At 48.0% G+C, this 27,919-nt stretch overlaps 1 protein-coding gene across 1 annotated transcript; it reads left to right on the forward strand.

Moving 5' to 3' along the window:
• Window positions 1-13,496: 13,496 nt before the first annotated feature.
• LOC144511085 (potassium channel subfamily K member 13-like) lies at window positions 13,497-23,827 on the forward strand. The gene is made up of 2 exons (XM_078241058.1): window positions 13,497-13,836; window positions 22,308-23,827. The coding sequence occupies exons 1-2, from the start codon at window positions 13,497-13,499 to the stop codon at window positions 23,195-23,197; spliced, it is 1,230 nt and encodes a 409-aa protein (XP_078097184.1). The 3' UTR covers window positions 23,198-23,827.
• The last annotated feature ends 4,092 nt before the right edge of the window (window positions 23,828-27,919 follow it).

A 27,919-nucleotide genomic window follows, 5' to 3' on the forward strand; every position in this document is an offset into this window, starting at 1 on the left:
TTAGAGAAACAGAGCTCCACGGGACTGTACCCAGTTATATCAGGCACAATGAATTTTGAGGGAGAATATGACATAGAACAGATGACGAAGGAGGGAAGGGCACAAAGGGAGAGAGAAAAGAGACAAGATATAGAGAGATGGAAGGAGAAACAGAAGAGAGTAGTGAAGACGAAGGGAGGCAATCAATGTTAGGGGTGCAAAGAAAATCAAGGCGGGAAAGGCACCCACCTGTAAAGTTTCCAGATGTGGATAGGAGAGGGAAAAGGGTATTCCCGGTGATTCTGAAGGGTGGCAGACCGCAGTATATCCCTTGGTCAGGTCAGGATTTGCCTAATTTAATTAATGAATTACCCAATATTTTGGATGGGGCTGGAAGGTGGATTGGACAGTTGGAGGCAGGGATGGTGGGAAAAAGGATGGCACTGGGCGACATCAAAGCTCTCCTGACAAAGGTGCTAGGAATGGACCAAATGGCGGAAGTAATGAGACGTGCTGGCATCCCGACCGCAGCTTATGACCCAGCGGTGGATGGGACACTAATGGACCAGTACCGCCAAGTCATCTGGCAGGCACTGCGGGATATGTACCCCAATCGAATGGATGTAAAAACCCTAAAGGGAGAGCCACTGGGTGAGGAGGAGAATGCAGCGGTGTATGTGGAGAATCAATTAAAAAGGTGGAGAAGGGACACGGAGAGGGACATTCTAATAGACCCACTGACCAACTCCATGTTCCGGGCTGCAATCCTAGAGGGCTTGCCAGCCCCAGCTAAGACAAGGCTGGAGGAAGTGGTGGGCTTGGACTCAAAAAATTACCGAGAGTTTGTGGATTATGTTGCCCATGCAGTAGAGAGACATCGCAAAGATGAAAAGAATGCAGACAAACAGCTGAAGGAGGTACAACGTAAACTCCTTCAGGCATAGTTGGAGGAGATCAAAAGCAAGGATAAACTGAAGGCAAAAGAGGATCTCGCACCCAGAAAAATAGCACCAATGATGGTGGAGCAAAAGCCAGAGGAAATACCTGCACTAATCAAAGGGGGGAGCGGAGATGGAGGCCAGCCCGTCATAACCTATAACATTTCTGCCTTCCCACTGTCCATGAACCCAGGAGCCTATGGCCTAAATTATCAAAACCCATACGCCCTGCAAAGTCAGACTGACTGGAATAGAAATGGGAAAGGACAGGGAGGTGGTAGGCCACCCTATCAGAATCAGAGAGGACAGGGACAGGTTAATCATCAGACTCCGAGACAGGGACCACTGCCTGGCCCTTCAGGTGTGTGTTGGGGGTGCGGGGAGGCAGGGCACATAAAAAGGAATTGCCCGCGGAATTTCCCCAGACAGGGAGAAAACCAGCAGCAGACAGGCCAACAACTGATCCAAGGATCGCCAAACAGCATCCCGATGTTTCAAGGGCCGGTAAACCATCAGAATTCCCCATAGGGAGGCCCAGAGAACCCCGAAATGGTAGGACAGTACGTACAGATAACAGAAACTGCAGAGCAGGAACCTATAGTTAACGTTAGAGTAGGAGGGATCGAGGTCCCCATGATGATAGACACCGGCGCCACATGTTCGTGCATGCAAACGAAATATGCGGATCACTAACCATTGTCAAACCAGTTTGTAAAAACTGTGGGGTTCTCGGGGAAAGTAACATTAGCTCGAATGACGACGCCGGTGCCTGTTACCATTGGAAATAAGACAACCCATGTACCTATTTTAGTATGTGATAAAACTCCTTTAAATCTATTGGGAAGGGATGCAATCCTAGGTTTAGGACTGAAATTAGAATGCACTGAACAAGGAATTGATTTGATGGGAATGTATCCACTTGAAATACCAGGAAAGGAAGGGGTTAATGTATCTTGGTTGGGAGATATAGAGGAACAAGTTAAAAAACAGATATGGGAAGTTTGGGGAAAGCTTATAAACACTTGGGTTCCACAAGCCAAATGGCCAAGAACAGAATTACACAGTACAATGATATTTGATGAAGGGCAGGAACCTGAGATACAGGAGAAATGGGAAAGGGAGGCAGGACGAGAACAGGAAATAAAGTCAGGAAGTATTTTAATCGGACTAGAGGGAGTAGCCCTCACCATTGTTAGGAATGAATGGGTTAACAAATGGTTCTCTGTATCTGGGGCGGAGCCACATGTCACATTGAAAGTGAATCCGGGATACAGATCAAAAGACCTAGGACCAATGGTGTTGAGAGCACAAGATTTAGAATTTGTCCAGACAGACAATGTAGATATTTGGACGTCCAGGAATGGACAAATGACGAAAATAATTTTGGATGTTAAAATGCTTGGGAAACCGAAGCAGATAACAATAGGAGTGCAAATCGAGAAACAGGAACTGGAGTGGAGAGAGAGGTTAGAGCAGGATTTGAACTCCCTCCCGCAGGAGTTGTGGTCCAGACAGGACACGGATGTAGGGAGGGTCAAAAACGCTAATCCAGTTGAAGTCAGATTAAAGATAGGACGTCAGGGGCCGTATAGGCCGCAATACCCAATCAAGACAGAAGCAATTGAAGGAATTAGAGGGACAATTAAGGGATTGATAGAAGCAGGGGTATTAAAAGAAACCCGGAGCAGGTGTAATACACCGCTACTACCAGTGAAAAAGGCGGACGGAGAAAAATGGAGATTGGTGCATGACCTAAGGGCAATTAATGAGGTAGTGGAAGATATGCCAGCAGAGGTTCCAAACCCTTATACCTTGATGACAAATATACCACCTGAAAGTAGATGGTTTACTGTAATAGACCTATGTTCGGCATTTTTTAGTGTGCCACTAGCTCAAGAAAGTCAGTATCTCTTTGCATTTACGTACGAGGGGAAACAATACACATACAATAGGATGCCCCAAGGATTTAAACATTCCCCACATGTATTCAATCAGGTGTTGAGAGCAGATTTAGAAGGAATACAGTTGGAAGGAACACTGATACAATATGTGGATGATTTATTATTATGCACAGGAACACAAGAACAGTGCAGGAAGGATAGTTTAAAACTATTGAAAAGACTAGCAGAAGGGGGTCATAAAGTTTCCAGGAAAAAGCTGCAGCTGTGCCAGAAAAAGGTAGAATACTTGGGAAGAGAAATATCAGCAGGACAGAAGGAGATAGCTTCACAGCAAATAGAAGCAGTACTAAAGGTTCCGAAACCACAGACGGTGGGACAAATGATGACATTTTTGGGAATGACAGGATTCAGTTCAGAATGGGTGGAAAGCTATGCCGAAAAAACGCAGGCACTACGAAAGATAATGAAGGAGGCAGGGTGTGACGAATTAAAAGCCAAACTAAAATGGGATAAAGATGCTTCAGACGCATTTGAGAATATAAAGAGAGAAATGGCACAGGCACCAGCCTTGGCTTTACCGACCTATGACAAGCCCTTTGACTTATTTGTGAGTAACAGAGAAGCCGGATTTGCTACAGCAATGTTAATGCAGGAAAATTGCAAGGGTAGACGAAGGCAGGCTGTAGCATATTACAGTACCAAGCTAGACGACGTAGCGATGGGATACCCTCCGTGCTATCAAGGTCTGGCAGCAGCTTGGTGGGCGTACGAAAAGGCAGCCACGGTCACAATGGGATATCCGATAAACATACATGTACACCATAAGGTAGCTGAATTGATTGAGCAAGGAAAATTTGTGCTGACACCTGCTAGGATCCATCATTATCGAATGCTAACCACATTTCCAGATATCACGATAATAAAGTGCAACAGAGTAAATCCAGCTGATTACATGCCATTACCTCATGAGGGAGAAGAACATGAATGCTTAAGAGAAGCAAAAACATTTATGAAACTGAGAAAAGATTTAAGAGCAGAGGGACTAGTGACAGAAGGGAAAAGGATACTGTATGTAGATGGCTCATGTTACAGGGATCACTTAGGAAACCACGCAGGCTATGCCATAGTTGAACAGAAAGGGGAAACACTTGAAGTCATAGAAGCAGAGAAATGTGAACAGCCCTGTTCAGCCCAACTGGCAGAACTTAAAGCATTGACCAGAGCATGTGAGCTAGCAAACGGGGAAGCATTGGAAATTTATACTGATTCGGCCTATGCCCACGGGGTCTGCCATCTGTTCGGGGCAATATGGAAGCAAAGGGGATTTATGAAAAGCGGAGGAGGACCAATACAACACGAAGGTCAAATCAGGGCTTTAATAAGGGCCATGATGGGTCCAAGGGAATTAGCCATAATTAAGTGTCAGGCGCATAAAAAGGGAGCAGACAGCATCACACAGGGAAACACCAAAGCCGACAAGGCAGCTAAAGAAGCGTCAGGATGCATTGAGGCTACGATAGCCCCAGTAGAAATAGCAAGGCCGCACCCAGGGCCAGGTACGGGGGATATCGAACCTCATATCACATTAGAAGATGTAGCACAATTACAGGAGGAAACCTCTGTAGCTGAAAAGACAATGTGGAAAGATAGAGGAGCACTACAGGGACAACAGGACAGGATATGGAGAAATGGGGAGGGATTGGTCATAGCACCCACATCATTACTAACCGTACTAATTAGCGAAGCGCATGGAGTGGACCACTGTGCAAGAGGAGAAGTGGCTAGAAAGATCAAGAAGGAAGGATTCTGGTCACCATACCTGCAAAACTCGATTGACTACATACTGAGTCAGTGTGAGGTGTGTGCTCAGAATAACATCAGGAAGGGCATTACTGCCCCAATAGGGCATATACCCATTCCTGAAGGACCATTTAAACATCTATGCATGGACTATGTGGATATGGGAAAGGTGGTAAGAGGGAAAAGATACATGTTAGTGATTATTGATAGATTCAGCAGATGGATAGAAGCAACGCCATCCAAAGATCAAGGATCTGGAACGGTGATTAACTTCCTGTCAAAAGAAATTATCCCAAGATTTGGCATACCCATGCAATTAAGTTCAGACAATGGATCTGCTTTTATAGGAAGGGCACTGAGAGAGACACTCTCGGCACTCCGAATAAAGCAGAAGTTTGGATGCGTATATCACCCTCAATCCCAAGGAATGGTGGAGAGAGCAAACGGGACCCTTAAGGCTAAAATAAGCAAAATTTGCAGTGAAACAGGGAAAAACTGGATAGATGCTCTGCCATTGGCTCTAATGCAATACAGGAGTCAGGAAAACAGAATCACACATTTGAGCCCACATGAAATGATGACAGGAAGAGTAATGCCGGTACCTAAGATCAGGGGATCAGGAGGTCCTACGCTAGAATGTTTAGATCAAAGCACAAAAGAATATATACAACAATTAACTGTTATACATAGAACTATATTTGAACAGGAAAAAGCCAAGGAGGAGGAGAATCCGGTAACAGAACATCAGATCAAACCTGGAGATCGAGTATACATCAGAAAGTTCCGGAGACGTTGGAACGAACCGAGACGAGAAGGACCGTTTGAAGTCACCAAAGTGTCTCCCACGGCGTTGCAAGTAGAAGGCAGTACACTGTGGTATCACTTGAACCATTGTACCAGAACGGTACCAGGGGTGGGGGAGAGAAGGGAAATTGAAGAAGTACACAGAGTGGATAGAAGTGATAGCGAGGAAGAAATAGAAATACACGGGGAGAATCGTGGGGAGGAGGAACAGAGCCAAGGAAGAACAAAAAGAATAGAGGATGATGAAAGTAGTTCTGTACATGAGCTGGCTGATGATACAAATGCCCAGCCTGAGCCTATTAGTCAAGGTGCCGAGGGAGGTGAGGACAGGGAAGGGGCCCCATTCCCCACCTGGGAGTTGGAAACTATTTCCCTTAGGGACTTCCGTGACCCATAGAAAAGGAGAATGGGATACAGAAGACATAAGGGTGCAGAATCAGGAAGATAGAGTATTAAGACAAACAAGACGTAAACGATTTGTGAGCACAAATACTATTTGGGAGAAAGCGCAGAAAAACAAATGGTGGAAATGGGCTGAGTATACAGGTCAGAAAAACAGTGATGGGAAAGAGTGTGTGGTATGTGCATCAGAGAAACCTAACACCCAAGTAACCGATATACCATGGGGATCAGTGCTGCACATTTATCCCTAATAACACTAATCCAGAAGGGTCATTTACACAAGCCATGAATAAGTTAAAAAATCTTAAGAAAGAAGTGAAAGAAAATGCTGGGTTTGGGCATGAGGTATGGAGTTGGCTGGACAGAATATTAGGAAGATGGGGGGCATGGTTTGCCAAAGCTGGAGCTGTAGCAATCGCAACAATAATCATTCTGGGATTGATATTTTGTTGTTTTTTACCCGCCCTGAGATCCTTCCTTACCAGAATGGCAGCGCGGCAGATGGTGACGCGGGTGCTAAGCAGCTCACGCTCAAGAGAAAAAACAGAGGAATGGGAAAATCTTGAGCCGCCCCCGCTGAGTGGATTCACAATGACCTTGGTCGAAGTTGAAACTCGTCACTCTGTAAAATAACTACAATAGTGGAAGATCACCTTGTGGAAACAACAGCACCTTGCTGAAGTCCGCGCGAAACCAGGAGAACTTAGTCTGTACACAGGAATCAGTCTTTTTCCCTTCCCTAGACAAGAGTGGGAAGGTTTTTGGCTGATGACTGTCAGGGGCAGGCAATCTGGAGGAGCAACCCAAAAATCAGAACCAGGATAGACAAATTATGATAAAGTTAGAATAGGGACACTGATCCCTGACCAAAATATTCGGCTCCTCCACATCGCCTGCAAAAAGTGATTAAAATAAAATACAAATGGGATTGAGCGAGGGGATTATTTGAGCTTGGTAATTGGGATGAGGCTAGGGAATAGCCTCAAAGGGGGGACTTGTAAGGGAAATTGTACTGGATATTGTATGAGTTTAGTATGGAATTCAGATTCATAGGTTTTAGTGAAATAATAAAGCAGATTTAGATAAGTAGTGAAAATGGATATGTAACCTAAAGTAACTTCGTGTGACCTAATATAATCAAGTGTAGTCGATATAGTCAAAGTGAAGGAACTAGAGAAGTAATATAGCAATCACTAATTAAGGAAAGCAGACAATAGTCACTTAAGAAAACAAGGAAGACTGCTCGGTGGTTCAACTTAATAGTGGACCATAAACCAGCAGAGAGAATGTCTTTTCTGCTAAACACATTAGTGGACCATAAATCAGCAGGGGGATGTCTTTTCTTCTAAACACATTCGCCTTAGCTTACAAAACCACGATTATTGTACAAACAGAAAAGTTCAGATAAGAGCAAGAGTTATAACCACCATGGTTTAAGAAACGAAGAGATATAACAGGGAACGACCAAATGCAAAGAAAACAGATAAAGGGTCAACTAAAATTAATGGTGGCCAAAGAAAGATAGGGCTGTAGGGTAAGATAACAACCAAGGACAGGCTGTAAAAGGGAGAGGAGGATCTTGAGATATGAGGCTGAAATGTACATAAAAGAGTGTAAGCCCAAGGGCTCTTTGGAGTGTTCCGGACGTTCCCGACTTTATCTCTTGTGCTGAGAAATAAAGTCTATTGCTTGGAAGATCGCTGCTCAGACTCTCTGTTTTAATTGATGTGAATAAATTGTCGTCCTGGGGAACCACGACACTTACTTTTAAAATAAAAACTTTGGCCTGAGAGTTTTATTTGCATTGCTGCCAATGCCTGCAGTACTCATTGTGAACAGTAGATGGGGTATGGCACCAATATTAACCCAGGACAAGTCAACAAGGTTCCTCTCCCATGATCTGACCAAGGTCACTGCTGTGTGCCACCCTGGAGAAATATCATCGGGTCATTAAAAATAGATCTTTATTTTTGTATTTTCTTTGAATACTTCTCTTTACCGGATATAAAGATATTGAAAATGGGGGGAAAGGCTGATTGGCTGATAGTCAAACATCATCCAATTGGGTAATGAGTCTTTTTGCTTTCTGATTGGTGTAGGAAGGCCGTACATCACAAGGGTGGATGTGTTGGCCGACTAATGGCTGGAGTTCGGGGGGGCAAGTCATCATGGGACCTCCAGGAATACAGTGCATCCCAGTTGGCAACCCTACTGGGGCCAGTCTGGTACAGGACGCACTCCGAGGTGCAACAATGGCCAAGAATCGAGCAGCACTGTTCCGTTTTATACGACTGAAGTTGTCAGGGACTCTGTGAGAAGGGCTCAGTCCCCATTCTCATTGCCCCTTCCTGCACACGCTCAATCGCCCAATCTCCCTGTTCTGCCCTGAGACCGCAGCAGGGGTGGCCTATTAGACCCTCTTCCTTCTGCTCAGTCACCCAATAAGTTGGGTTAATCCTGCATGGTTATTCCTGCACTTTCCTGTCCCTTGGTGTCCGAAAATGTGTAGATTAGGGGTATTGGCCATGCTAAATTGTCCCTTAAAGTCCAAGGGTGTATCGGTTAGACAAATTGGCCATGCTAAATTGCCCCTTAGTGTCTATATATATGCAGGTTAGGTTGATTGGCCATGCTAAATTGTCCCTTAGTTGTCAAAGATGTGTAGGTTAGGTGGATTGGCCATGCTAAATTGTCCCTTAGTTGTCAAAGATGTGTAGGTTAGGTGGATTGGCCATGCTAAATTGTCCCTTAGTTGTCAAAGGTGTGTAGGTTAGGTGGATTGGCTATGCTAAATTGCCCCTTAGTGTCCAAAGATGTGTCGGTTAGGTTGATTGGCCATGCTAAATTGTCCCTTAGTTGTCAAAGATGTGTAGGTTAGGTAGATCGGCCATGCTAAATTGCCCCTTAGTGTCCAAAAATGTGTAGGCTAGGTAGATCGGCCATGCTACATTTCCCTTTAGTGTCCAAAGATGTGCCATACTAATTACAGGGGTTATGGGGATAGGGCAGAGGGGGTGTGGGCGGGGGGCCTGGGTGAGATGTTCTTTTGGATAGTTGGGACAGACCCGATGGGCCGAATGGCCTCTTTCTGTAGCCTACGGATGCCATAGTTTATCACGCATGAGGACTGCTCTGACTGCTTTTGTGTCTTTTTAACGTCAGCAGATTCTTACTAGCTCCCCTCCCCGCCCCTCTCCCCCATAAATAAGAATACCGCTCCGACCTGTTCCTTCCTTCTGGCTCCTCACTCACTCTGCCATCCCCCCACCCCTGCCCAACTCCCAGCTCATCCTGCGAGTGGGTGAAGGTTGATTTTGAAGTGGTGCTTTAAGCCATCGAGCGTGTGATGTGGAAATGATGGATTTGAAAGCTTTGCGAAAGGTTTGGAGCACCACTCGAAGGCGCCTTGAATTTCAAAGGAAGGGAGAGAATGTGGCGACGCCAGCACATGGCAGACTTCAAAGGGGCAGTCGCGGGGGGGCGGGGGGTGGGTGCTTCTTCAGTATGTCTGTCCGCGCAGACAAGGGCACAGGCGAGAGTGCGTCTCGTGTCTCCAAAACGGACTTTGATCAACCCGTTTGCGACGGAGGTGACCGAAGTGGAGGTGAAACAGGATTTCTTCGACGCTCCTCCACCAAGCAGCAGAAACCACAGCGCCGTCCAACCTGGACGCAGCTCACGTACGCTGGAGCAGAACACACGGAAAGCAAACGACGACAGTGGGCGGGAGTGTCGGCAGACGAGATGCCCCCCCCTGCCTGCAAATGCAGCCACTTCTCTTGAAGTGCAACCTCTTACCAAGTCTCTGCGCAATGAAAAACACTACAACCCTCTGCCTCGTGACTTTCAGAGCACAAATAGAATCCCCACAGCGCAGAAGGAGGCCATTCAGCCCATCGCACTGACAACAATCCCAGCCAGGCCCTATCTCCGTGACCCCAGACATTTACCCTGCTAACCCCCTGAGACTAAAGAGCAATTTAGCATGGCCAATCCACCTAACCCGCACATCTTTGGACACTAAGGGGCAATTTAGCATAGCCAATCCACCCAACCCGCACATCTTTGGACACTAAGGAACAATTTAGCATGGCCAATCTGCCTAACCTGCACATCTTTGGACACTAAGGGGCAATTTAGCATGGCCAATCCCCCTAACCTGCACATCTTTGAACACTAAGGGGCAATTTAGCATAGCCAATCCATCCAACCTGCACATCTTTGGACACTAAGGGACAATTTAGCATGGCCAATCTGCCTAACCTGCACATCTTTGGACACTAAGGGACAATTTAGCATGGCCAATCTGCCGAACCTGCACATCTTTGGACACTAAGGGGCAATTTAGCATAGCCAATCCCCCTAACCTGCACATCTTTGGACACTAAGGGGCAATTTAGCATAGCCAATCCACCCAACCTGCACATCTTTGGACACTATGGGACAATTTAGCATAGCCGATCCCTCTAACCTGCACATCTTTGGATACTAAGGGACAATTTAGCATAGCCAATCTGCCTAACCTGCACATCTTTGGACACTAAGGGGAAAATTAGCATGGCCAATCCACCTACCCTGCCCATCTTTGGACACTAAGGGGCAATTTAGCATAGCCAATTCACCTAACATACACATCTTTGGACACTAAGGGCCAGTTTAGCCAGGCTAATCCACCTAGTCTGCATATCTTTGGACACTAAGGAGCAATGTAGCATAGCCAATCCACGTAACCTATGCATCTTTGGACTGTGGGAGCACCTGGCAAAAACCCATGCAGAATCGGGGAGAATGTGCAAACACGGACATTCACCTGAGGTCAGAATCGAACCAGGGTCCCTGGTGCTGTGAGGCAGCAGTGCTAACCACTCTGCCATTGTACCACCTTCTCATTTACATAGAACGGATAACATGGTTATTCAAGCCTCCTCCAACACTCTTTGCTTCACCCCACCCTCCTCCCTCCTTGGTAACTTGGCTTCCCCAGGTAATTAATCCATTCACTTTCAATTGCTCCATGTTGGTGGCAAGCAGAATAACCACAAAGGGTCGTGAACGAAGCCCAGTCCATCATTCAACCCAGCCTCCCATCCACTGACTCTGTCTACACTTCCCGCTGCCTCGGAAAAGCAGCCAGCATAATCTCGGACCCCACGCACCCCGGACATTCTCTCTTCCACCTCCTTCCGTCGGAAAAAGTTACAAAAGTCTGAGGTCACGTACCAACCGACTCAAGAACAGCTTCTTGACTCAAGAACAGCTTCTTCCCTGCTGCTGTCAGAGTTTTGAATGGACCTACCTCGCATTAAGTTGATCTTTCTCTACACCCTAGCTATGACTAACACTACATTCTGCACTCTCTCGTTTCCTTCTCAGTTATGTACTCTATGAACAGTATGCTTTGTCTGTATAGCGCGCAAGAAACAATACTTTTCACCGTATCCCAATACATGTAACAATAATAAATCAAATCAAATAATGGTAAAACTGTTCTGAACTGCATATCCAGTACTACTGATTTCGATGGGGTTTGTGAGCATTTTGAACTTCTACAAGCAGAGAAATAAAGGATAACGATAAGACTATTCTGGGGTGGCATGGCGGCACAGTGGTTAGCACTGCTGTGTGGAGTCTGTACGTTCTCCCCGTGTCTGCGTGGGTTTTCTCCGGATGCTCCGGTTTCCTCCCACAGTCCAAAAGACATGCTGGTTAGGTGCATTGGCCGTGCTAAATTCTCTCTCAGTGTAACCCGAACAGGCGCTGGAGTGTGGCGACTAGGGGGTTTTCACAGTAACTTCACTGCAGTGTTAATGTAAGCCTACATATGACACTAATAAATAAACTTTAACTTTAATCTTTGCATTGGCCGTGCTAATTGGCCGTGCAGCTTCTTCCCTGCTGCCATCAGACTTTTGAATGGACCTACCTCGCATTAAGTTGATCTTTCTCTACACCCGAGCTATGGTTTTGGTTCAGTCGGGCAGCAGGGTCGGTGCAGGTTTGGAAGGCTGAAGGGTCTGTTTCTGTGCTGTAATTTTCTTTGTTCTTTGACTGTAACACTACATTCTGCACTCTCTCCTTTCCTTCTCTATGAACGGTATGCTTTGTCTGTATAGCGCGCAAGAAACAATACTTTTCACTGTATGTTAATACATGTGACAATAATAAATCAAATCAAATCAAACCAAATCAAATAAATTGTCCCTCAATGTACCCGAACAGGCACCGGAGTGTGACAAATGCTCTTTCTTAAACACATCAAATAACTTAAAAGCAAAACATAGCAGAAGCTGGACCTGAAATAAAGAGGAAGTGCTGGAAAAACTCAGCAGGTTCCCAAGAAGGGTCATATCAGACTCAAAACATTAACTGATTCTTTTGGTTTATTTTTGTCACATGTATTGGGATACAGTGAAAAATAGTGTTTCTTGCGCGCTGTACAGAAAAGCGGCAGCCCTGCACAGCAGGTAGAGCATCGGCCATCGAGCGGCCGCCCGAGGTGCGGGCACAGCGGGCATGGCACCTCCGCCTGGCCAACTTCACCCGCTGCCACAACATGTGCATAGGGGAGAAGGGACTATACTCATTGGAATTCAGAAGAATGAGGGGTGACCTGAGGCACGGGTTCGATTCCCCGCTTGGGTCACTGTCTGTGCGGAGTCTGCACGATAGATAGATGGATAGATAGATAGATAGATAGATAGATAGATAGATAGATAGATAGATAGATAGATAGATAGATAGATAGATAGATAGATAGATAGATAGATAGATACCCTACAGTACAGAAAGAGGCCATTTGGCCCATCGAGTCTGCACCGACCACAATCCCACCCAGGCCCTACCCCCATATCCTTACATATTTACCCACTAATCCCTCTAACCTACACATTTCAGGACACTAAGGGGCAATTTTAGCATGGCCAATCAACCTAACCCGTACATCTTTGGACTGTGGGAGGAAACCGGAGCAAACCCACGCAGACACGAGGAGAATGTGCAAACTCCACACAGACAGTGACCCAAGCCGGGAATCGAACCCAGGTCCCTGGAGCTGTGAGGCAGCAGTGCTAACCACTGTGCTACCATGCTGACACGTTCTCCCCGTGTCAGCGTGGGTTTCCTCCGGGTGCTCCGGTTTCCTCCCACAATCTGAAAAATGTGCGGGTTAGGTGGATTGGCCATGCTAAATTGCCCCTTAGTGTCAGGGGGGACTAGCTAGGGTAAATGCGTGGGGTTGTGGGGATAGGGCTTGGGTGGGATTGTGGTCGGTGCAGACTCGATGGGCCGAATGGCCTCTTTCTGCACTGTAGGGATTCTATGATTCTATGACGAGGGAATTTTCACAGTAACTTCATTGTGGTGTTAATGTAAGCCTTGTGTTTAAAGTTTAATTATTAGTGTCACAAGTAAGGCTTACATTAACACTGCAATGAAGTTACTTGTCTCTTGTGACACTAATAAATGGAATAAAGTCCTGAAACTCTAGTAGTCCTGATTCGTGCCGGGATGTGAGCTTTGTAGTTCTGAGTTCCAGGTTTATTGAGGTGGAATTGGGGAGTTTCTCTCCTTCCTTATTTGGAAGATGAGAATCTGAAGAGCAGCCCTGGGTGGCCAGAGGCTGGCAGTTGGCATCAGGATCCATCCCTCTGGCCAGGCAGTGGTCAGTCCTGCCATGGCAGGCAGGGCAGTGGGCTGCAGTTGCCCCCTGCCGCGGCTGAACCAGGACAATGGGCGCTTCGCGCTGCTGGCTGCCTTCATCCTGCTCTACCTGCTGTGCGGGGCTGCCGTCTTCTCGGCCATCGAGCGGCCGCCCGAGGTGCGGGCACAGCGGGCATGGCACCTCCGCCTGGCCAACTTCACCCGCTGCCACAACATCAGCCGCCGGGAGCTGGGCGCCTTCCTGCGGGAGTACGAGGCTGCCAGTGTGGCTGGCGTCCGGGCGGAGCCACTCCGACCCCGCTGGGACTTCCCCGGAGCTTTCTACTTTGTCGGCACAGTGGTGTCCACCATAGGTCAGTGCGTGTGTGTGTCTGTGTGTGTATCTGTCTGTGTGTGTGTGAGTGTCTGTGTGTATCCGTGTGTCTGTGTGTGTGTGTGTGTTTCTGTATGTGCGTATCTGTGTGTCCATGTGTGTGTGTCTGTGTGTTTCTGTCTGTGTGTATCTGTGTGTGTGTGTGTCTGTGTGTGTATCTGTCTGTGTGTGTGTGTTTCTGTCTGTGTATATCCGTGTGTCTGTGTGTGTGTGTCTGTGTGTTTCTGTCTGTGTGTATCTGTGTGTCTGTGTGTGTGTGAGTGTCTGTGTGTTTCTGTCTGTGTGTATCCGTGTGTCTGTGTGTGTGTGTCTGTGTGTTTCTGTCTGTGTGTATCTGTGTGTGTGTGTCTGTGTGTTTCTGTCTGTGTGTATCTGTGTGTGTGTGTGTGTCTGTGTGTTTCTGTCTGTGTGTATCCGTGTGTCTGTGTGTGTGTGTCTGTGTGTTTCTGTCTGTGTGTATCTGTGTGTCTGTGTGTGTGTGTCTGTGTGTTTCTGTCTGTGTGTGTGTGTGAGAGAGAGTGTGTGTGTGTCTGTGTGTTTCTGTCTGTGTGTGTGTGTGTGAGAGAGAGAGTGTGTGTGTGTCTGTGTGTTTCTGTGTGTGTGTGTGTGTGAGAGAGAGAGTGTGTGTATCTGTGTGTGTGTGTGTGTGTGTGTGAGAGAGAGTGTGTCTGTCTCTGTGTGTCTGTGTGTGTGTGAGAGAGAGTGTGTCTGTCTCTGTGTGTGTCTGCGTGGAAACTGCCCGAGAGATTCACAGACACATCTCAGCCACAGGGAACACAACTGTTTTCTCTCTCTGTTTCTCTCTGTGTGTTTTTGTTTCTGTTTTGTGTGTGTGTCTCTCTCTGTTTCTGTCTCTGTTTTTTCTCTCTCTTTCTCTCTGCATCTCTCCCTGTCCATCTGTCAGTTTTGTGTGTGTGTCTGTCTCTCTCTCTCTCTCTATCTCTCTCTGTGTCTCTGTCTCTGTTTTGTGTGTGTATGTGTGTGCGTGTGGGTGTGTGTGTCTCTCTTTCTGTCTGTCTCTCTCTCTCTCACTGTCTCTCTCTCTCTCACTGCCTCTCTCTCTCTCTCTCCCTCTCTCTCTCTCTCTGCCTCTCCCTCCCTCTCACTGTCTCTCTCTCTCTCTCACTGTCTCTCTCTCTCTCACTGTCTCTCTCTCTCTCACTGTCTCTCTCTCTCTCTCTCTCTCTCTCACTGTCTCTCTCTCTCACTGCCTCTCTCTCTCTCACTGCCTCTCTCTCTCTCTCTCCCTCTCCCTCTCTCTCTCTCTGCCTCTCTCTCTCCCCTCTCTGCCTCTCCCTCCCTCTCACTGTCTCTCTCCCTCTCTCACTCACTGTCTCTCTCTCTCTCTCTCTCTCACTGTCTCTCTCTCTCTCACTGTCTCTCTCTTTCACTGCCTCTCTCTCTCTCTCACTGCCTCTCTCTCTCTCCCTCCCTCTCACTGTCTCTCCCTCTCTCTCTCTCTCACTGTCTCTCTCTCTCTCTCCCTCTCTCTCTCTCTGTCTCCCTCTCTCACTGTCTCTCTCTCTCTCTCTCTCTCACTGTCTCTCTCTCTCTCCCTCTCACTGTCTCTCTCTCTCTCTCCCCCTCTCACTGTGTCTCTCTCTCTCACTGTCTCTCTCTATCTGTCTCTCTCTATCTCTGTGTTTCTCTGTCTCTGACTCTCTTTGTGACTGTCTCTCTTTCTCTCTCTCTTTCTGTTTCTCTGTCTCTCTCTATCTCTTACTTTCTCTGACTCTGTCTCTCTCTGCCTCTTCATCTCTTACTCTCTCATTGTTTTTCTCTCTCTCTCTGTTTCTCTGTCTCTGCTTCTGACTCTGTGTGTGTCTCTGTATGTGTGTGTGCGTGTTGCTCTGTTTCTCTCTGTCTCATTCTGTCTCTGTCCCTGTATCTCTCTCTCTGTCTACTCTCTCTGCCTCTCTCCATGTTGTGTGCTTGTGTGTGTGTGTGTCTGTCTTGCTGTTTCTCCCCCCTCTCTATCTCCCTCTGTCTCCCTTTCTCTCTCTGTCTCTGTCTCTATATCTCTCTGTGTCTCTGTCTCTATCTCTCTATCTCTCTGTCCCTCTGTCTCTATAACTCTATGTGTCTCTGTCTCTCTCTCTCTCTCTCTCTGTCCCTCTGTCTCTATATCTCTCTGTCTCTGTTTCTCTCTCTTTCTGTCCCTCTGTCTCTATCTCTGTGTCTCTGTCTCCCTCACTCCCTCTCTGTCCCTCTGTCTCTATATCTCTGTCCCTCTGTCTCTCTCTCTCTCTGTCCCTCTGTCTCTATATCTCTCTGTCTCTTTCTCTCTCTCTCTCTCTGTCCCTCTGTCTCTATATCTCCCTGTGTCTCTGTCTCTGTCTCTCTCTCTGTCCCTCTGTCTCTATATCTCTCTGTCTCTGTTTCTCTCTCTTTCTGTCCCTCTGTCTCTATCTCTCCCTGTGTCTCTGTTTCTCTCTCCCTCTCTGTCCCTCTGTCTCTATCTCTCTCTGTCCCTCTGTCCCTCTGTCTCTATCTCTCTCTGTCTCCCCCTCTCTCTCTGTGTCTCTTGCTTGTTAACTAATTGTTTATACTTTTCCAGAAAAAAATAACTGGGGGAGTGAGGATACTGTTCCGAACTGGTCTTGTAAATTGTCAGATGAAGCGCCAGTAAAAAGTGGGAAGCAAGGATACAGGCCCAAACTGTCTGTTCCTTCTGGCGATTGTCAGTCACATTTTGCAGATACAACTGCAGCAGAGTTGTCCGGGGATTCTGTTTGGTTTGAAATGATTTACAAACTTGAAGTAGTTGTTGGTTTTTTAATATCTGCTGAAACATGCTTGACAGATGGTTTTTTAAATTCCGAGCTAAACTCTGAACGGATGTGATACAACACATCCCCTGATTTCAGATTTTTATCACGTATTGCTCTCATTACGATCAAATTCGCCCAATGGTCTTTTGTCCCCACTCTTTTATTTTTCCTCTCTCTTTTCTTTCTCCCCTCCTGGTCTCTCCCCACCACCCCCCCCCCGCCCCCACACCCCACTCCCTGCCCCCCCCACCCCCCAAGGAAAAAAAGAAATACTGGGAAATAGGGTACTGGTCCAAACTGTTTTTCTTCCTTCTGGGCACCTCTGACCTGTCGCCCGCTACTCTCCCCCTGCCATCCAGCAAGGGCACGCCTTGAGAGTGTGGGGTGGGCTGGTCAGCAACGAGAGGCATCACACCAAAGACTGACTACCTTCCCCAGCACTATAAGGAAGGCAAATTGGGATGTTGGCCTTCATTGTGAGAGGTTTCGAGTACAGGAGCAGGGATGTGTTGTTGCAATTATACAGGGCCTTGGTGAGGCCACACCTAGAGTATTGTGTGCAGTTTTGGTCTACTTTTCTGAGGAAGGATGTTCTTGCTCTCGAGGGAGTGCAGCAAAGGTTTACCAGGCTGATTCCGGGGATGGCGGGACTGATGTATGAGGAGAGATTGACTAGGTTAGGATTGTTTTCGCTGGAGTTCAGACAAATGAGGGGGGAGACTCATAGAGACTTATAAAATTCGAACAAGACTAGACAGGGTAGATGCAGAGAGGATTTTCCCGATGGTCGGGGAGTCCAGAACCAGGGGTCACAGTCTGAGGATTCAGGGAGGGAAAACAACTACACGGATGGAAATCAGCAGAATGTGGCAACCCTGCATGGACAACAGTCATCAAAATGTCTGCTGGGGGCCGCACTCAGAACCCAGATAGGCCGATGGGACCCGGGGCTGCAAGTTACCCACCATTGGTGCACAGTGTTTGGTGAGACACAACTCTCCCCGCTCTCCATACAGCTTTAGGAAGAAGTAGCGATCGCCCTCCCTCGGTTGCTCCCTGGGCTGTGCAGTTGGCCATGTTCAGGTTCAATCTATGCTCTTTTAGCCAATCAACCTGTGGAGGCGGCCCATTCATGAGACATGAGCATCTCTGGCTGGGCCAGCATTTATTGTCCATCCCTAGTTGCCTGAGGGCAGTTGGGAGTCAACCACATTGCTGTGGCTCTGGACGGCCATCTAGGACAGAGGTGAGGAGACATTTCTTCACCCAAAGAGTGGCGAGCCTGTGGAATTCATTACCACGGGAAGTAGTTGATGCCAAAACATTGAATGTATTCCAGAGGCGGCTGGATATAGCACTTGGGGTGAATGGGATCAAAGGTTATGGGGAGAAAGCAGGATTAGGTGATTGAGTTGGACGATCAGCCATGATCGTGATGAATGGCGGAGCAGGCTCGAAGGGCCGAATGGCCTCCTCCTGACACTAAGGGGCAATTTAGCATGGCCAATCCACCTAACCTACACATCTTTGAACACTAAGGAGCAATTTAGCATGGCCAATCTACCTAACCTACACATCTTTGGACACTAAGGGACAGGAAAGTGCAGGATTAACCATGATCTTATTGGGTGACTGAGCAGAAGGAAGAGGGTCTAATAGGCCACCCCTGCTTGCTGCCTCAGGGCAGAACAGGGAGATTGGGCGATTGAGCGTGTGCAGGAAGGGGCAATGAGAATGGGGGCTGAGCCCTTCTCACAGAGTCCCTGACAACTTCAGTCTTATGAAACGGAACAGTGCTGCTCGATTCTTGGCCATTGTTGCACCTCGGAGTGCGTCCTATACCAGACTGGCCCCAGTAGGGTTGCCAACTGGGATTCACTGTCGGTTCCATCACATGACTTGCCACCCTCCCCACCCGCCCTCCAGCCATTAGTCGGCCAACACACCCACTCTTGTGACGTACGGCCTTCCTACACCAATCGGAAAGCACAAAGACTCGTTACCCAATTGGATGACGTTTCACTGTCAGCCAATCAGCCTTTTCCCCCATTTTCAATATTTCTATATCCGGTAAAGAGAAGTATTCAAAGAAAATACAAAAATATTGATCTATTTTTAACATCCCGATGATTTGATTTGATTTATTATTGTCACATATATCAGTATACAATGAAAAGTATTGTTTCTTGCGCGCTATACAGGCAAAGCATACCGTTCATAGAGAAGGAAAGGAGAGAGTGCAGAATGCAGTGTTACAGTCATAGCTAGGGTGCAGAGAAAGATCAGCTTAATGCCAGGTAGGTCCATTCAAAAGTCTGACAGCAGCAGGGAAGAAGCTGTTCTTGAGTCAGTTGGTACGTGGCCTCAGACTTTTGTATCTTTTTCCCGACGGAAGAAGGTGGAAGAGAGAATGTCCGGGGTGCGTGGGGTCCTTAATTATGCTGCTGCTTCGCCAAGGCAGCGGGAGGTGTAGACAGATTCAATGGATGCGAGGCTGGTTTGCGTGATGGATTGGGCTACATTCACAACCTTTTGTAGTTTCTTGCGATCATCGATCATAGAATCCCTACAGTGCAGAAGGGGGCCATTTGGCCCATCGAGTCTGCACAATCCCACCCAGACCCTATTCCCATAATCTCACATATTTATCCTGCCAATCCCGCTGACTCTAAGGGTCAATTTAGCACGGCCAATCCACCTAACCTGCACATCTTTGGACTGTGGGAGGAAACCGGAGCTCCGGAGGAAACCCATGCAGACACGGGGAGAACGTGCAAACTCCACACAGAGAGTGAGAGAATCGAACCCGTGTCCCTGGCACTGTGAGGCAGCAGTGCTAACGACTGTGCCGGGATCTTGGATTTTTCTACAGGGTGGCACACAGCAGTGTCCTGGAGATTGATCTTCGCTTCCTGGGGAGTCCAGGCCAGTCCTGGAGGGGTTGGCGACCCTCGTTGAACCTGGTGCCTTGCTGTTAGCGTGCGTCAGTAACACATCAGGCAGTGTTTGTCCCCAGGCAGCCATGAGCGGGCAATGGTGTGGGCTTTTTCCACTGGGCAGGGGTAGCAGATAAACTGCAGCAAATCAAGGAGATACAGGCAGGAAAGCAATTGTTTGATTTGTCATTTATCAGCGCCTCAGGTCTGTAACGGAAGTGAATCATTAACGATAGTTCTGTTGAGCTATCGTTTTGGCAGCCACTCACTCCTTGCACAATGCCATCAAATGGGGCGGCACGGTAGCACAGTGGTTAGCACTGCTGCTTCACAGCTCCAGGGTCCCGGGTTCGATTCCCGGCTCGGGTCACTGTCTGTGTGGAGTTTGCACATTCTCCCCGTGTCTGCGTGGGTTTCCTCCGGGTGCTCCGGTTTCCTCCCACAGTCCAAAGATGTGCGGGTTAGGTTGATTGGCCAGGTTAAAAATTGTCCCTTAGTGTCCTGAGATGCGTAGGTTAGAGGTATTAGTGGGTAAATATGTGGGGGTAGGGCCTGGGTGGGATTGTGGTCGGTGCAGACTCGATGGGCCGAATGGCCTCCTTCTGCACTGTAGGGTTTCTATGGTTTCTATGGTTTCTAAATGCTGCTTTGGAAGCAGAAAGGGATTACGATTGAACCCATTAGCAGTGCCCAAGTACCATGATGGGAGGAATTCAAACAAATTGGCAGCTGGGGCGATAAAGGAAAAGGTTATTTCAAACGTCATTAATTAATGTTTACACATACAAGTATCTTCAAATGAAAATCCAGCTATTAGTGCTGATTAATACAAGGTTAGAATAACAGCTTCTTCCCTGCTGCCATCAGACTTTTGAATGGACCCAACTTACATTAAGTCGATCTTAAGGATCAACAAGATCATCTATGTGCGGATCCACAAGAGATGGGTGAGATCCTAAATGAATATTTCTCATCAGTATTTACTGTTGAGAAAAGCATGGATGTTAGGGAACTTGGGGAAATAAATAGTGATGTCTTGAGGAGTGTACATATTACAGAGAAGGAGGTGCTGGAAGTCTTAAAACGCATCAAGGTAGATAAATCCCCGGGACCTGATGAACCTGATGAAACTATCCGACAGGAAGCAGAGAGTCGGAATAAATGGGTGCTTTTCTGGTTGGCAGATGGTAACTAGTGGCGTGCCGCAGGGATCGGTACTGGGGCCTCAACTATTTACCATTTATATAGATGATCTGGAGGAGGGGACTGAGTGTCGGGTAACAAAGTTTGCAGACGACACAAAGATAAGTGGAAAAGTGAATCGTGTGGAGGGCGTAGAAGGTCTGCAGAGAGATTTGGATAGGCTGAGTGAGTGGGCGAGGATCTGGCAGATGGAGTATAACGTTAACAAATGCGAGGTTATTCACTTTGGAAGAAATAATAGCAAATTGGATTATTATCTAAATAGAAAGAAATTACAACATGCTGCTGTGCAGAGGGACCTGGGGGTCCTTGTGCATGAGACGCAAAAACCCAGTCTGCAGGTGCAACAGGTGATCAAGAAGGCAAATGGGATGTTGGCCTATATCGCAAGGGGGATAGAATATAAAAGCAGAGATGGCTTGCTGCATCTGTACAGGGCATTGGTGAGGCCGCAACTGGAATACTGTGTGCAGTATTGGTCCCCTTATTTGCGGAAGGATATATTGGCCTTGGAGGGAGTGCAGAGAAGGTTCACCAGATTGATACCAGAGATGAGGGGTGTTGATTATGAGGAGAGACTGAGCAGATTGGGTTTGTACTCGTTGGAATTTAGAAGGCTGAGGGGGGATCTTATAGAGACCTATAAGATAATGAAGGGGCTGGATAGGGTAGAGGTGGAGAGATTCTTTCCACTTAGAAAGGAAACTAGAACTAGAGGGCACAGCCTCAAAATAAAGGGGGGTCAGTTTAGGACAGAGTTGAGGAGGAACTTCTTCTCTCAGACGGTGGTGAATCTCTGGAATTCTCTGCCCACTGAAGTGGTGGAGGCTACCTTGTTGAATATGTTTAAATCACGGATAGATGGATTCCTGATCAGTAAGGGAATTAGGGGTTATGGGGATCAGGCGGGTAAGTGGAACTGAACCCACTATCAGATCAGCCATGATCTTATTGAATGGCGGGGCAGGCTCGAGGGGCTAGATGGCCTACTCCTGCTCCTATTTCTTATGTTCTTATGTTCTTAGTTGGATTGGCTATGCTAAATTGCCCCTTAGTGTCCAAAGATGTGCAGGTTAGGGGGATTGGTCATGCTAAATTGCCCATTAGTGTCCAAAGATGTGTATGTTAACTGAACATGAACAATGTAAACTGAACTGGACTTTCTATTGCAAATTTTGCACATCTTTGGACACTAAGGGGCAATTTAGCACGGCCAATCCACCTAACCTGCACATCTTTTGGACTGTGGGAGGAAACCGGAGCACCCGGAGGAAACCCATGAAGACACGGGGAGAACGTGCAAACTCCACGCAGACAGTGACCTCGATGCCGCCACTTCCCTCATTAATTGTATTTAAATAAGGCTTGTCTGCATGTTACACCCCTCTGGTCAATACTCTGGCTATCTCTTTACGGCCTTTGATTGGGAGCCTGGTTTGGTTGGTGTGGCCTGGCCTGGCTCTAAGTGGGAGGGGGGCTGATGGGACTTTGGTGATGGCGGAATGTTTTGTGCTGACTGTTCCTGTTTGATTTGCCGACAGGGTTCGGGATGGCCACGCCGGTCACCGTCGGAGGCCGGATCTTCCTGATATTCTACGGCCTGGTGGGCTGTGCCGCCACTATCCTGTTCTTCAACCTGTTCCTGGAGAGGACCATCACGCTACTGGCTTACGTCCTGCGCTGGTTCCACCAGCGGAAGGTGCAGTGGAGTGCGACCGCGCGGCTGCCGGAGCGCCGAGGCTCCGGCCACTCAGGGGAGGTGGACAGCCTGGATGACTGGAAGCCCTCTGTCTACTACGTCATGCTGATCCTGGGGTTGGCGTCACTGGTGATCTCCTGCTGTGCCTCGGCCATGTACTCGCCCATCGAGGACTGGACCTACGCCGAGTCCCTGTACTTCTGCTTTGTGGCGTTCAGCACCATTGGCTTTGGCGACCTGGTGAGCAGCCAACGGACGGCCTACGCCAACCAGAGCCTGTACCGGGCTGGCAACTTCCTACTCATCCTGATGGGCGTCTGCTGCCTCTACTCCCTCTTCAATGTCTCTTCCATCGTCATCAAGCAGTTCCTCAACTGGATCCTGGAGAGGATGGAGTGCCGGCGTTGCCGTTGGTGCCAGGGCGGCAAGAAGGCGCGGGCTCACTGGAACGCAGTCCACCCAGCCGCCGTCAAGAGCAGGCGGCACGAGGTCTCCGTGGAGACGGTGTACGACAGCGAGACTGATGGGCGCCGGATGTCGGGGGAGATGATCTCTGTGAAGGACTTCCTGGCTTCCAACAAGGTGTCCCTGGCCATAATGCAGAAGCAACTCTCGGAGACGGCCAACGGGGGCCCCAGGCAAAGCCACTCTCGGTACCACGGCTTTTCCGGTGGCGTCGGAGCCTTGGCGATCATGAACAATAGGCTGGCGGAGACCAGTGTGGACAGGTAGCCTTGTGGTGAGGAAGCTTTATCGCGGTAAACGAAGGTTAGCTCAGTGTGCACAGCTAGCTAACACTCAACCCCTCTGGTCAAGGATGTGGCCGGGACAACGCCCAGGATTTGGCCGCTCTCTTTGTGCTGAGGTAGCTGAGGTCACACTGGGGTACTCGGCGATCCGGGCACTCCGAGTTTGCCCCCGCCAACTGGGCAAAAGGGGCAGGCAAACGAGCCCGGGGCCCACACGGCTGAGTGAAGCCCAAGTCCTCCACCCCTTGGTAAAATCCAGCCGTGGACCGCCTGCCGCCTTCCAGTCTCTCCTGCGGTGATCTCCCAACCATGACTCCCGCACGACAGGGGTGACCCATGGGGTCACAATGGCTGGGGAGGCCTGGCACCTTCGGGAGAGAAGTGGGGCAGGGGGTCTTTCCTGATGGTGCCAACAGCAATAAAACAACAACTGGCATCTATACGGTGCCTCTTCACGCAGTCACAACACCCCCACGGCCCTCCACAGGAACGGCGTGAGGCGAGATTTGACGATGTAAGGTGTTTGTTGGACTGGCGGCCAAGGGATTGGTGAGCAAGGAGCATCTCGATGGAAGAGTTGGAGGGAATTTCAAATCTTAGAAGCGAGGAAGGTGAGGGGTGCGGTCAGCAGGGGTGGAGGGATCAAAATTGAGGACGTGCAAGGGGCCAAAAATGGACGAATGTATGAACCGCTCATTTGACAGAGATATCAGCGAATAATGTGGGGCTCACTGGGAACTACTTGAGGTAGACAGGGAGATGGTTCAGATAGGATATGGTCAACTTGGAAACATTGTGTGAAATATATACACACAACTGCAAAATGGACCTGTCAACATTCTTACTGCTGTAAATAATAAAATAACTCATCTATTCAAAAATGACATTGTCATCTTTAGCGACTGAAACTTCTACCTTTATTATCCAGAGGGATATCTTCCCAAGAAAGGATTTGAAGAGGGTTTGGACAAACAGTGGAGTTTTCACGCTGCGAGTGTTAATCATATCAGACCTACTGGGCGGCACAGTGGCACTGCGGTTAGCGCAGCTGCCTCACACTACGAGGGGCCCGGGTTTGATTTTGGCCTTGGGTGACTCTCGGTGTGGAGTTTGCATATTCTCCCAGTGTCTGTGTGGGTTTCCTCCGGGTGCTCCGGTTTCCTCTCACAGTCCTAAGATGTGCAGGTTAGATGGATTGGCCATGCTAAATTGCCCCTTAGTGTCCAAAGATGTGCAGGTTAGGTGGATTGGCCATGCTAAATTGCCCCTTAGTGTCCAAAGATGTGCAGGTTAGGTGGATTGGCCATGCTAAATTGCCCCTCAGTGTCCAAAGATGTGCAGGTTAGGTGGATTGGCCATGCTAAATTGTCCCTTAGTGTCCAAAGATGTGCAGGTTAGGTGGATTGGTCATGCTAAATTGCCCCTTAGTGTCCAAAGATGTGCAGGTTAAGTGGATTGGCCATGATAAATTGCCCCTTAGTGTCCAAAGATGTGCAGGTTAGGTGGATTGGCCATGCTAAATTGCCCCTTAGTGTCCAAAGATGTGCAGGTTAGGTGGATTGGCCATGCTAAATTGTCCCTTAGTGTCCAAAGATGTGCAGGTTAGGTGGATTGGCCATGCTAAATTGTCCCTTAGTGTCCAAAGATGTGCAGGTTAGGTGGATTGGCCATGCTAAATTGCCCCTTAGTGTCCAAAGATGTGCAGGTTAGGTGGTTTGGCCATGCTAAATTGCCCCTTAGTGTCCAAAGATGTGCAGGTTAGGTGGATTGGCCATGCTAAATTGCCCCTTAGTGTCCAAAGATGTGCAGGTTAGGTGGATTGGCCATGATAAATTGCCCCTTAGTGTCCAAAGATGTGCAGGTTAGGTGGATTGGCCATGCTAAATTGTCCCTGAGTATCCAAAGATGATGTGGAGATGCCAGCGTTGGACTGGGGTGAACACAGTAAGAGTTTTAACAACACCAAGTTAAAGTCCAACAGGTTTATTTGGTAGCAAGCACCATTAGCTTTCGGAGCGCTGCTCCTTCGTCAGATGGAGTGGAAATGTACACATTTCCACTCCATCTGACGAAGGGGCAACGTTCCAAAAGCTAATGGCATTTGCTACCAAATAAACCTGTTGGACTTTAACCTGGTGTTGTTAAAACTCTTACTGTATCCAAAGATGTGCAGGTTAGCTGGATTGGCCATGCTATATTACCCTTGGTATCCAAAGGTGTGCAGGTTAGCTGGATTGGCCATGCTATATTACCCTTGGTATCCAAAGGTGTGCAGGTTAGGTGGATTGGCCATGGTAAATTGACCGTAGTGTCAGGGGGATTAGCAGGGTGAATGAGGGCTATACGGGAATAGGGACTGGGTGGGATTGTGATTGGTACAGATGCGAGGGGCTAAATGGCCTCCCTCTAACCATGGGCACTTAAAGGTGCAGGAAGTTCCTCACACGGTTAAATTTTCGCCCGTCCTTTCACCGCCGCGTTCCAGGCAGAGTCTGTTTCGGGGTTATTTCGATGACAATTTGATCAGGAAAGCCATTTACTGACTGGTTTGGAATCAATCTGGATGAAATTGCTGGGAGAGTGGTCGCTGTGATTAGACACTGACGTCAGGAATGAGGACCGCTTCGTCGAGGGCCCTTACACGCACCTTGTCATCAGCATTAAGTGTCTCTCAATAGCCTCATTTCCAAATCCAAAATCAAAGCAATGCCAGACGGAGATTCTTTCCCCCTCCCCCTTCAACAGGCGTCTCAATCGCAATCCGAAACCACACAGCAAATTCTACTCACATTGCAAAACATAATTAGCTGAACAAGTGGGGCAATCGCAAACAGAAAATCAGAAAATATACCAGGTGGCAGGCCCAAAGAGGGTCTTGCTGACTGTGAACTGCCATTGGATTGAATCATAGAATCCCGACAGAGCGGAAGGAGGCCATTCGGCCCATCATGTACACCGACTCTCCAACAGAACATCCCACCCAAGCCCCAACCCCATAACCCCATGTGTTTATCCCGCTAATCCACCTAACCTACACATTTTTGGACACTAAAGGGAAATTTAGCATGACCAATCCACCTAACCTGCACATCTTTGGACACTAAGGGGCAATTTAGCATGGCCAATCCACCTAACCTGCACATCTTTGGACACTAAGGGACAGTTTAGCGTGGCCAATCCACCAAAGCTGCACATCTTTGGACACTAAGGGGCAATTTAGCATGGCCAATCCACCTAACCCGCACATCTTTGGACACTAAGAGGTAATTTAGCATGGCCTATCCACCTAACCTGCACATCTTTGGACACTAAGAGGTAATTTAGCATGGCCTATCCACCTAACCTGCACATCTTTGGACACTAAGGGACAATTTAGCATGGCCTATCCACCTAACCTGCACATCTTTGGACACTAAGGGGCAATTTAGCATGGCCAATCCAGGGCGGCATGGTAGCACAGTGGTTGGCACTGCTGCTTCACAGCTCCGGGGACCTGTGTTCGATTCCCGGCTCGGGTCACTGTCTGTGTGGAGTTTGCACATTCTCCCCATGTCTGCGTGGGTTTCCTCCGGGTGCTCCGGTTTCCTCCCATACTCCAAAGATGTGTGGGTTAGGTTGATTGGCCATGCTAAAATTGCCCCTTCGTGTCCTGAGATGCGTAGGTTAGAGGGATTAGTGGGTGAAATATGTAGGGATATGGGGGTAGGGCCTGGGTGGGATTGTGGTCGGTGCAGACGCGATGGGCCGAATGGCCTCTTTCTGCACTGTAGGGTTTCTATGATTCTATTCCATGAATCCACCTAACCTGCACATCTTTGGACACTAAGGGGCAATTTAGCATGGCCAATCCACCTAACCTGCACATCTTTGAACACTAAGGGGCAATTTAGCATGGCCAATCCACCTAACCTGCACATCTTTGGACACTAAGGGGCAATTTAGCACGGCCAATCCACCTAACCTGCACATCTTTGGACACTAAGGGGCAATTTAGCATGGCCAATTGAAGGGTCTGTTTATTTCTTCAGAATAAACAGCACGACTGGTCCGAAGCAAATATCCTTTATTTAAGCGTCTTTTATAAGCATTTTGCAGACAGGGCAAAATAAAGATTACCTCAGAAAGAGAGAGGGGGAGAGAGAGCAGGCAAAAGCCAGCACAAAAGAGATCGAACAACTTAAAACATAGTCTGGATTGAACTAACTAATCATCGATCTGTGTCTACAATATAACTGAATACTTGTATTATTACAAGTTGTGTACAAGCAATCTCTAGCTGCATCAACAACTTGCTTCTGTGGCAATGAAAAAGCTCCTGTTGACCTTACGTTGTAGTTTCAGAGAATGTAGCTACATCTCTCGGCCGGACCCAGAATTCCAAGCTGATGTGTCCAAATTAGCTTGCGTCAGCTTGAAGCAGAGCACAATTAGTGACATGGGGCAGAAATACCTTAAAAGCCTTTTAACTGGGCAAACCATACAGAGGATCCCACAATTTCCTCCTATCTAACCATCTTGAATCACATACATGAAACGGCCTTCAGCTGTGGGAATGGTTTCCTTCCTGTTCTCTTTACACCTCATCATCACTGATTTACCCCTCTCCATTATCATTACACGGTTACACCTGCATTTAAGAAATAAGACACTGCAGCAAATCATTACAAGAATAACAAAAAAAATGACACAAGTCTTTGCAACTGGG

The sequence above is a fragment of the Mustelus asterias genome, chromosome 24, assembly GCF_964213995.1.
Source record: "Mustelus asterias chromosome 24, sMusAst1.hap1.1, whole genome shotgun sequence".
Lineage (NCBI taxonomy): Eukaryota > Metazoa > Chordata > Chondrichthyes > Carcharhiniformes > Triakidae > Mustelus > Mustelus asterias.

What these genes read in the sequence shown, in the direction of transcription:
- LOC144511085 (XM_078241058.1), top strand. Translation starts at nt 13,497, where the DNA reads ATGGCAGGCAGGGCAGTGGGCTGCAGTTGCCCCCTGCCGCGGCTGAAC. An exon ending in CACAGTGGTGTCCACCATAG is followed by an intron (nt 13,837 to 22,307) that starts GTCAGTGCGTGT and finishes ATTTGCCGACAG; the next exon opens with GGTTCGGGATGGCCACGCCG.